General features: G+C 37.8%; 1 protein-coding gene across 1 annotated transcript; it reads left to right on the top strand.

Moving 5' to 3' along the window:
• Positions 1-8389: 8389 nt before the first annotated feature.
• Positions 8390-9658, top strand: LOC145683039 (uncharacterized). The gene has a single exon (XM_081754396.1). It carries the CDS (start codon positions 8390-8392, stop codon positions 9656-9658), a length of 1269 nt encoding a protein of 422 aa, XP_081610522.1.
• The last annotated feature ends 1893 nt before the right edge of the window (positions 9659-11551 follow it).

Below are 11551 nucleotides of genomic sequence, written 5' to 3'. Positions count from 1 at the left end.
CAAAAATAATACAAAATGTAGCATCACAAAGGTATAACATTCTGAGCTTTTCTTCTGATTGTTACACAAATGAAATAGACCACCCGTAATACAAAATGGTATAAAAATACCTAGCTTGTTATAATGAACCTTCTTCCCTTTTTTTTTCATGCTTTTTCTACTTGCTATAAAAGTGAATAGGTCAAACAAATTTGTTTTTCTATGGTTGGTACAGAAAGTAGACCTTATCCGCTTTTTTAATTACAAACAAAATTTATTCATTCTTCAATAGGTCACTCAAATTTAATAGCACACAAAGGCTAGTTACCATTGACCTTCTTTGCTTAAACCACTCAAATTTATTCTTTCCTTTTTCTGCTTGTAACAAAAGTGAATAGGTCACACAAATTTATTCCTTCGTTTGTTTAAATTGGGTAGACCAAAAACACAAAAAGCTGTAACATGCTGAGCTATTTAAAATGGTATTTTCTTGCTTTTTTCGATTTGATACAAATTTTTTCAAAAAGGTATAAAATTCTAAACCAGTTAAAAATGGTTTTCGTTGGTACAAAAGGAAATAGGACACCCCAATAAATGGCACAAAAAGTTAGAATGCTGATCCTTCTTCTCATTTTCTGGTTAGTACAAAGTGTTAATTCTTTCCTTTTTTCTGCTTGGCTGGTTAAAATGACAATTCTTTGATTTTCTTCTGATTGGTACAAAATGGTATAAAAGTCTGAGTTAGTTAAAATGGTTCTTCTTTACTTTTTTTTCTGGTTCATACAAAGATAAATAATCCATCCAAATTTGAGTAAAATGGTTCATGTTCGCTTTCTCAAATTTAGCCCTTCGTTTTGTTTAAATAATACAACATGCACTAGAAATTCTAAGCTAGATAAAAATGGCATTTCTCCTTGGTACAAAATGGAATAGATCACTCAAATTTATTCTTTCGTTTATTTAAATAGTTAATATGGCATATCTTTGCTTTCTTTCTTGTTACTCCATCCAAATTAATTTTTGTGTTACAGAAATTCTGCGCTAGTTAAAAAGGACTTTTTTCGCTTTTTCTTTCGTTTATTTGAGTAGTACAAAATGGTATAAAATACTCAGCAAGTTAAAATGGAAAAGTAGAACACCCAAACTTGTTCTTTCGTTCATTGGGCTAGTATAAAGGTATATAAATTCTGAGTTAGCTAAATTGTACCTTCTTCGATTTTTCTGACCACTCAAATTTATCCCATCGTTTGTTTAAATAGTACAAAAAGGTACAGAAATTCTTAGTTAGTTAAAATGGGTTTTCTTCGCTTTTTCTGATTAGTACAATTTTGTTCTTTCGTGAAAATCCTTTGGTTGCTACAAAATTAAATAGCTCACTCATATTCATGCCTTCGTTTATTAGACTAGTTTAAAATGATATAAAATGATCCTTTTTTTTTTGCTTATTCCTTTTGTTTGTTGAAATAATACAAAATGGTATAAAATACTCAACTTCGGTTTTTCAAATTAAATAGCTCACTCAAATGCATTACTTCGTTTAATTGATTTTAGAGTTGACACAAATTATAAGTCCTTTGTTTATTTGAATACTCCAAAATGGTGCAAAACTAAATACTCCATTGTTTATTTGAGGAGTAAAATTATATAAAATAATCCTTCTTCGCCTTTTCCTGAGCCAGTTAAAATGCCATTTCTCATTGGTACAAGATTGAATAGGTCACTTAAATTTATTCTTTCGTATATTTAAATATTCAGCTAGTTCATTTTTTCTCGTTGGTATAAAAAGTAGAACATCGAAATTATTCTTACATAAATTCTGAGCTAGTTAAATAGTCAATTTTCGTTTCCTTAAACAGTACATAATGAGCTAGTTAAAGTAGCTCTTCTTCTCTTTTCCAGTTGGTACAAAAGAAAATAATCCACCTAAATTTTATTCATTCTTCACTTATTTTTTTCTGCTATTCCTTCGTTTATTTGAATAATGGCCCTTCACTTTTTCCAGTTGGTACATAAGGAAATAATCCAATCAAATGTTTCTGGTTCGTACAAAACTACCCACTCCATCCAAATTTGAGTATTACAAAATGAAATGAAATTCTGAGTTAGTTTAAAAAATGGTCGTTCTTGCTACAAAATTGGAAAGCTCACTCAAGAGTACAAAATAGTATTGAACTTCTGAGCCGGTTAAATTTATCCGATTGTTTATTTAAATAGTACAAAATGATTTAAAATACGCAGCTAGTTAAAATGTATATCGTTGCTTTCTTTCTCGAAGTATGCCAGTCATATTTTTTCATTCTTCACTTCTCTCTGCTTGGTACAAAACTGAATAGGTCACACAGGCTTTGTTTAAAGTTATTAAAGCTTAAATATTTGACCTTTAACCTCGATGGTCAGTGTTTTCAGAATATGTAGTAGTTGATGACGTATTACTAGATTTGGAAACAGCATCTCAATACGTTGCTTCGTTTTCGAGTTATTTGCGTTCATTGGTTCATTGGGCTTTCATTATTTTTGGAACTTGTAGTAGTTGATGACCAATTACTAAATTTGGAAACACCATCTCAATATGTGGCTCCGTTTTCGACTTATTAGGTTTTAAATTTTGACCTTTGAACTCGATGGTCATTATTTTGAAACTTGTAGTACCTGATGACCAATTACTAAATGTGGCAACAACACCTGAATATGTTGCTTCGTTTACGAGTAATTGGGTTTTAAGTATTTTGACCTTTGACCTCGATGGTCATTATTTTGGAACATGTAGTACCTGATGACCAATTACTAGATGTGGAAACACCACTTCGATGTTTGGCTTGGTTTTCGAGTTTTGACCTTTGACCGCGATGGTCACTATTTTGGAACTTGTAGTAGTTGGTGGTCGATTACTAAATGTGGAAACAGCACCTCAGTATGTGGATCCATTTTCGAGTTATTAGGTATTAAGTATTTTGACCTTTGACCTCGATGATCATTATTTTGGAACTTGTAGTATTTGATGACCAGTTACTAGATTTGGAAACAGCACCTCAATATGTGGCTCAGTTTTCGTGTTATTAGGTTTTAAGTATGTTAACCTTTGACCTCGATGGCGACTAATTTTGGAACTTGTAGTAGTTGGTGACCAGTTACTAGATTTGGAAACAGCACCTCAATATGTGGATCCATTTAAAAGTTATTTGGTTTTAAGTATGTTGACCTTTGACCTCGATGGTCATTATTTTGGAACTTGTGGTACCTGATGACCTATTACTCAATGTGGAAACAGCACCTGAGTATGTGGCTCCGTTTTCGAGATATTAGGTTTTAAGTACTTTGACCTTTGACCTCGATGGCGACTAATTTTGGAACTTGTAGTAGTTGATGACCAGTTACTAGATTTGGAAACAGCACCTCAATATGTGGCTCAGTTTTCGTGTTATTAGGTTTTAAGTATTTTGACCTTTGACCTCGATGGTCATTATTTTGGAACTTGTAGTAGTTGATGACCAATTGCTAAATGTGGAAACACCACCTCAATATGTGGCGCAGTTTACGAGTGATTGGGTTTTAAGTATTTTGACCTTTGACCTCGATGACCACTAATTTTGGAACTTGTAGTACCTGATGACCTATTGCTAAATGTGGAAACACCACTTCGATATTTGGCTCCGTTTTCGAGTTATTAGGTTTTAAGTGTCATACAAAGGGCGTATCCCACATAAACTATCAGACCCAGATAAAAAATAACTATGATATTTGTAATCAGCATGTCCGAAAACCCTCATATACCGAGTTTCATCCAAATTGGTTAAAATTGTCATAGAAAGGGCGTATACCACGTAAACTATAAGACCCAGATAAAAAATAAGTATGATATTTGTAATCAGCATGTCCGAAAATCCTCATATACGGAGTTTCACCCAAATCGGTTAAAATTGTCATAAAAAGGGCGTATGCCACATAAACTATAGGACCCAGGTAAAAATAAGTATGATATTCGTACTCAGCATGCTCGAAAACCCCCATATGCCGAGTTCCATCCAAATCGGTTCAAAGAGCGTATCCAATCGCTATGTTACATAGGTATTCATTGTCTTAAAATAGGGGTTGAAAAAAAATTTATGTAATTTCTGCTATGGTAAAAAAAGGGGTTGGAAAAGTAATTATAAAAGAGAACGAGTCCACCCCTAAAATGGAGGTTTTTTTGTGTTACGTACTCTCAGTGTAATTTCTGCTATGTTCAATTACGGGTGGAGAAAATGAATACACCCCCTGGGCTATGTCCGCCATGTTTCATAGTCTCTGTCATGTTGAAATAGGGGTTGGAAAATATGCTCATAAAAGAGAATGAATACACCCTTGTGTGTTACGTACTCTTATGCTCTGCTGTGTGTTCGTAATTTCTGCTATGTTAAAATAAGGGTTGGAAAATAAGCCATGTTCTTTTATTAGCTGTGCTATGTATTATCTGTTCTGCTGTGTGTTCATAGTCTCAATGTAATTTCTGCTATGTTAAAATAGGGGTTGGAAAATATGCTCATAAAAGAGAATGAATACACATGAATTCTCAATGCATATTGCATATTGTACCAATTTTAACCTCCCATACCAGTATTTTGCATATTTATGGGCCTTCATATATCCAGAACTCAATCATACTCTACTTATAACGCTGGAACACAAAATTGCTGTTAGTTTTTCTTAGATGCAACTGGATATGAATACGGATATATACAACGCAAATTAAATCAAGTACTGCTTCACTGACACATGTATTGGATATGCCATATTGGGTTCAACTTCTGTTTTTTCAAATGGAAATAGGTGCAAGTGATAAATCGAATTCATGCACAATTTTCTCGGAAATTCACTAGTGTAGTGAGTTTACCGTAACTTGTAACGTTTGGAAGGTATTGCATGTTAAATGTCAAGTACTTAACGAATATTGAACAAAATAGAAAGTTGTGCAGGGTCGCGTGTGTATATAATCTTTTACGCGATTTATCGTTGACGAAATATTCTCTGAGTACACTATGTGATCAAAAGTATCCGGACACCCCAAAACACACGTTTTTCATATTAGGTACATTGTTCTGCCACCTACTGCCAGGTAATCATTGTCAGCGACCTCAGTAGTCATTAGACATCGTGAGAAAGCAGAATGGAGGGCTCCGTGGAACTCACGAACTTCGAACGTGGTCAATGCAAGATTTCCACACTCCTAAACATCCCTTGGTCCACTGTGTCTGATGTGATAGTGAAGTGGAAACATGAAGGGACACGTACAGCACAAAAGCGTACAGGCCGACCTCATCTATTGATTGACAGAGACCGCGACAGTTGAAGAGGGTCGTAAAGTGTTATAGACATCTATCCAGACCATCACAAAGGAATTCGAAACTGTATCAAGATCGACTCCAAGTACTATGACAGTTAGGCATGATGTGAGAAAACTTGGATTTCATGGTTGAGCGGCTGCTCATAAGCCACACACACGCAGGTAAATGCCAAACGATGCCTCGCTTGGTGTAAGGAGCTTAAACATTGGACGATTGAACAGTGGAAAAACTTTGTGTGGTGTGACGAATCACGGTACACAATGTGGCGATCCAATGGCAGGGTGTCGGTATGGCGAATGTCCGGTGAGCGTCATCTGTCAGCATGTGTAGTGACAACAGTAAAATTCGGAGTTTGTGGTGTTGTGATGTGGTCGTGTTTTTCTTGGAGGGGGCTTGCACCCCTTGTTTTGCGTGGTACTCTCAAAGTGCAGGTCTACATTGATGTTTTAAACACCTTCTTGCTTCCCATTGTTGTAGAGCAATTCGGGGATGGCGATTGCATCTTTAAACACGATCGAGCACCTGTTCATACTGCACGGTCTGTGGCGGAGTGGTTACACGACCATAACATCCCTGTAATGGACTGGCCCGCATGGAGTCCTGACTTGAATCCTATAGAACACTTTTGGGATATTTTGAAACGCCGACTTCGTGTCACCGACCTACATCGATACCTCTCCTCTGTTCAGCACTCCGTGAAGAATGGGCTGCCATTCCGCAAGAAAAATTCCAGCACCTGATTGAAAGTATGCTTGTCAGACTGGAAGCTGTCATCAAGGCTAAGGGTCGGACAACACCATATTGAATTCCAGCAGTACCGATAGAGGGCGCCACGAACTTGTAAGCCATTTTCAGCCAGGTGTCCGGATACTTTTGATCACATAGTGTACATAAATACAGACACATAGACGTCATTACGGAAATGGTAGGTCTTCACCCAAATCTGGTCGTAACTGGATTGACATTAGGCAGTTTGACCGTAATGTGATACTTCATTGTCATAGTTATACATGGAAATAATAAGAATCACTCACAAAAACGCAATAAGTTTATGACACCAATGTTGTAAAGAGCTTGTTTATACCTACAGTATTTTTCCAGTTAGAAATTGTTTTGATATGTCGACATTGAAAAGGAAAGCGTAACTTATATTACTGTGAAATATTTTTCGCGAAGTGCCTGGAGGGATTTAACATGCAATACTTCCAAATGGTACACGCTATGGTAAAATTCACTACAGCATGAATTTCTGAGAAAATTGTAAAGGAATCTGATGTATCACTTGCGCCTATTCACATTTGAAAAACCAAAAAAGTTGAATCCAATATGGCGATTCCGAGAGGGCGGCCGAGTTGGGTAACATGTGTCAGAGAAGCAACACTTGATCCAATTTGTTTTGTATATGCTCACATTCCAGTTACATCTTTAAAAAAAAACTAAAAGCAATTTTGTGTCCGAGTGTTATAGTAGTCTATGATTGAATTCCGGATATTCGAAGGTCCATAAATATGCAATCAAAGGCCCATAAATATGCAAATTACCGGTATGGGCCGCTAAAATTAGAGCAATACATAATTGGCCACGGAGAACTTTACATTTGAATCACTTTTACTCGAATCCCGAGGGGACACTTCGCGAATGTGCCTTCTTAGTTGTAGTGATAGTTGTACACTACACTTTCATTCAAATGATTGTGAATTATGTTTAATTTTACATCTAGAGAACCCATTTTAAGCTAACGTGGCTTACGACAGTGAATGTTAGGTGAATGTGATAGCAGACTTTTATTTATTACCAGCAAGATATGCATATAATATTCAGAAGGTTAGCTTCCATCACCATCTTGCGTTATTAAAATGAAAAAAAAGTATGTACCTCTGGCAAAGTGAAAGTTAAATGAACACTGTGGCCTGGTCATTTTTCTTACATTCAAGTTGCGAACTTTCAAGTAAATAGTGATTTATCGGGTTAACTCTCACTGCATAATTTGAAACAAGTCCCAAATTTAAGGTCGCTACTATCAAAAGGTAACACTTCCAATAGTAAAATTTTATTATCTTATTCACTCTCATGACATCACATAAGAAAATAATGGTAAAACTTTTGTACCTTTCTAGTATATTCAAAGTCCGCTATGCCTTGCAGCAATAAATGCTTTGGTAATATATATTTTTAACTTGCATGCTAGTGAGATCTAGCGTGCATTGTTTAAATCACTTACAGTTGACATTTCTTTCTTCTATCACTAGATGCCAGCACAGCAAACGTTCCTCATTCCAGAATTACACCAGATTTCAACTAAAATGAGAAAAAAGGAAGAGTGGAGAATTTAGAAGGAAAAGAGTTTCTCGCCCTTGCTACGTATAATATTAAGATACAAGGTTTCTGATCTGCAGAGGTGTTTAAGCTATCAGCAATTAGAAAGGAGTAGATCACGGCACGAAGTAACATAAATTTGAGGCTATGGACTTTTGTTCTACCGGATAAACCTCACTTAGTGGCACCACTTCGCACTCAAAGTTAACCAACGACCGACTCTACTCCTTCCTCCAATGTACCACCCGATTCTCAGTCTGTTACAGTATCTCAACTTCTTCAGTTCATCACATTAACGTTGCAAAACGTGTATCCTTTTCTACGGCCGCATGTACTACAACAAGTACAGTATGCTGCCCGCTGCATATTCCACGTTACCTTCAATGCCATCTACACAGGCCAACGAGTTCACTTTCACACCACCCGCTTGGAAACATCTGTTTAAGATTATGGATTTCTTTATGGATATTATTATTATCTTTCTCAACATCAGTTCCCTCAATCAACATAAACCTCTCTTCGAACAACTTCTTCTGGAAGAACATGCATCAGCGTTTCTGCTAAACGAAATTCGTCTCACACGTCGCATGTCTTGTAAGTTCTCAGGATACCAGATCTTTTGAACCGACAATCAAACACCGGCCCTCGGTACCAATGGCGGCGTACTCATTGGATTTGCTTCTCAGTTACCTTATCGTACTTTCCAAGCTTCTATTTCCAACCTTTCAGAATATCTTATCACAACCGTCTATTTCAAGGCTTTATACATCACCATGGCGACCATCTACGTTCACCCGGGTCATGCAATACCATCTTCCTTTCTTCAGTATATCGCAATCATTAGTATGGCCGATATGAACATTCATAGTAGATCCGCTTGCCAGAAAGCTCAATTCCAAGACTTCGTTACAACACGCATACCTTTCATTCTGCATAAACTTCCAAAATCAACATGCCCTCTCTCAGATACCACACGGGATGTTGTCATCACCTCAACTACCCTTGCCGGCAAATGCCATATCGAAGTCTTGGACCCCTTTGGCAGTGACCACTTTCCAGTCAAGTTAAGTATCAAACGTTCTTTTCGCCACCACTGTTCTGTAAACATTCCATCTAGGAAGATTCCTAGATTTGACAAAGCTAATTGGGATACCTACAGACTTCATCTCACTTCTAAGCTTGAACACCTCGAGCCACCAAATACTGAGGGTGAACTATACTCGGCGCTGGATGTTATCACCTCTTCTATCCATACAGCATCTGCCGAGAATATACCTACCTCGCAAGTACATCCATGGAGTCCTCAATTACCACCTCAGTGCCATCACATGATCAGACGTTCTCGAAACTTTTACCGAGATTACGTACGTACAAAGAACGAAGGGGCTCTATGCCATCACCGTCAATTCCAACGTATGGTTCGTAACTACGTTGTAGCCTATAAACTCCGAAACTGGGTCAAAACGTGCAATACACTCGACGCAACTTCACATCCTACCAAATACTGGAAGAGATTTAATGCATTGACTGGCAAACTCACTCGAACACCTTATCCTCTCATTGACGGGGATCATTCACTAACCTCAGATAGTGCTAAAGCTGATGCCTTTGCGAATCATCTCCAAACCGTCTTCAAACCATTTCCTCCTGAAAGATCTGAACGACGCCATCCTGCATATACATTTAATGTTGATTCTCCTCATCTTCAACCCAGTACAGAGCATACCTTTCCAGCTCATCACGAACTTACCACACCTATCACAGTTTCAGAAATTCGTGAAACCACAGCTCGCAAACGTAACACTGCTCCAGGCATGGACTTTATCACCTACTGTCACATTAAACAGAGTCCTTTCTGTTTACTGCTCCTGTTAGCCCATATTTTCACTTTCATTTTACGAACCGGTATCATTTCCGCGGATTGGAAAACCTCCAAGACTTTAATGTTTCTAAAATCTAATAAGCCAGATCCCTCTGTATCATCTTACCGTCCAATCCAATTAACCACTGTTTTCTGCAAAATTTTGAACGCATTCTTGTAAACAGACTTCATCCACATTTCTCTTGCCATCGTATCATTCCACTCCATCAAGCAGGTTTTTGTCCTCGGATTGGTGTTCATGACCAGCTCTTACGCCTCACCAATCTCATTACGAATCACTTCAACCGCTCACAGCCTTATTGCTTACTTCTATTCGACCTTGGGAAAACTTTCGATAAGGTATGGCACTTTGCGCTCTTCTTTAAGCTTCTGTCCTGTAAACTACTAATGTGCTACATCCAATTCATTTTCAACTTACTATCATGTCGCATTACATATATATCTATAAATAACTCCTTATCATATCCTGTCTTTATTCATTCTGGCGTTCCACAGGGCTCATCATTATCTCCACTTCTGTATCTGCTCTCCGTTGCCGAACTTCCTCCACTTTCTCCAAATGTACATCTCTTCCAGTTTGCAGACGACACAGCCTTTCTTGCTCTCGGCAAAACGATCCATCAATTGGACACAGCACTCCAATCTGCCATCGATATCTTTGTTAGTTGGTGCTCAAAATGGCGATTACGTCTAAATTCTGAGAAGACTCAAACAATAGTTTCTGTTGACCCATAGAAACCCAACACGCCTGCACCTATCTGTTCTTGATACTCCCATCAAACCTACCAAACATGTTAAGTACCTAGGTGTTACATTTGATACTCACCTCACATGACGACCTCACTTAGCTCAGATTATCACTAAAGCCTACAATAGACTGAATCATTTTCGCCGACTCACAGGCACAACCTGGGGCCTACAAGCAGATACCATTGTCACAACATATAAGGTGTTCCTACGACCCGTCCTCACCTATGGGTTTACAGCTTGGGTCACTGCACATTCAATCTTTCACAAGCTCAAGATCCTAGAATGACATGCCATGCGCATTGCATATCGTATCAAGCTTCCCAGCCCTACACAAGATTTGTAAGATCGCATCTCCTTTCCTCACATCCTTTACCACATCGAAAAATTTCGACTTTCTTACATCACCAATAGATTGACTCAGATGCATCCCCTTTCCCTTGATATTCTACACAGTGATATAGACTACGCTCCACAATATCCTGTCCGCCACTCGCCACTTTCCCTCCTTTTTACTTTTTACCGTTATTCACTCCCACCAAATCATCCTGATGAAGACATCGCATCAACCTTTGCCAGTCATTCAGATTCGCACTACATCCTCCCATCATACGCACAGTAATCCATCTCTTCCAACAGGGCTCGTTGTGTCTCTCATAATGATCCTGAGCATCCCCAGGATCGGAAGATAACATGCATTCGCCTAACTAACCTTTCTCTTTACTGTGTTGTGGTGTTCAGTGCACCGCACCCTCATCTCCATCTCATCACCCATCCTAATGATTATGACTAAAGGCCATAATGTCTGTTATGGTACTTCAATACTATATAATTTAAGATCAATAAAGTTTATATAAATTATTAAATCACTTAGATCCCTGCTGCCTCCTTCCATATTAATATTCCTTCTCTTCCCAAGAAAAGGGCGTAACTCTTGTAAGGGGCTAGCATGCCTTCAGCATGCTAGCATTGTAAAAAAAAAAAAAAAAAAACCTTTTGTTCTATAGTATGGGACGACTGAAAAACATGTTTCATCTATTTAAATTGATTAGAACTTGCTGAATAATGAGCATTCGACTTGATAATTTCACAGATCGTACAGCACAATTTAGTTGGTGGTTGTAATGCGTCGCTATTCTTTACTTGTTTGAAACGCATTGCATGTGATATCTTATGGCGCACCAAAAACCGGTCCACCACAGAAAGGCAGACTGCGCATTATCGTCTATTGTTGCGACAACTTTTTTTTTTATCGTATATTGTTGCGACAACGTTTCTGTAGTGTGTTGTCAGTTTTCAGTACGAA

Source organism: Thermobia domestica, chromosome 4 (genome assembly GCF_964235325.1).
Source record: "Thermobia domestica chromosome 4, izTheDome1.hap1.1, whole genome shotgun sequence".
NCBI classification, from domain to species: domain Eukaryota; kingdom Metazoa; phylum Arthropoda; class Insecta; order Zygentoma; family Lepismatidae; genus Thermobia; species Thermobia domestica.
This window is presented reverse-complemented; position numbering and strand designations above follow the sequence as displayed.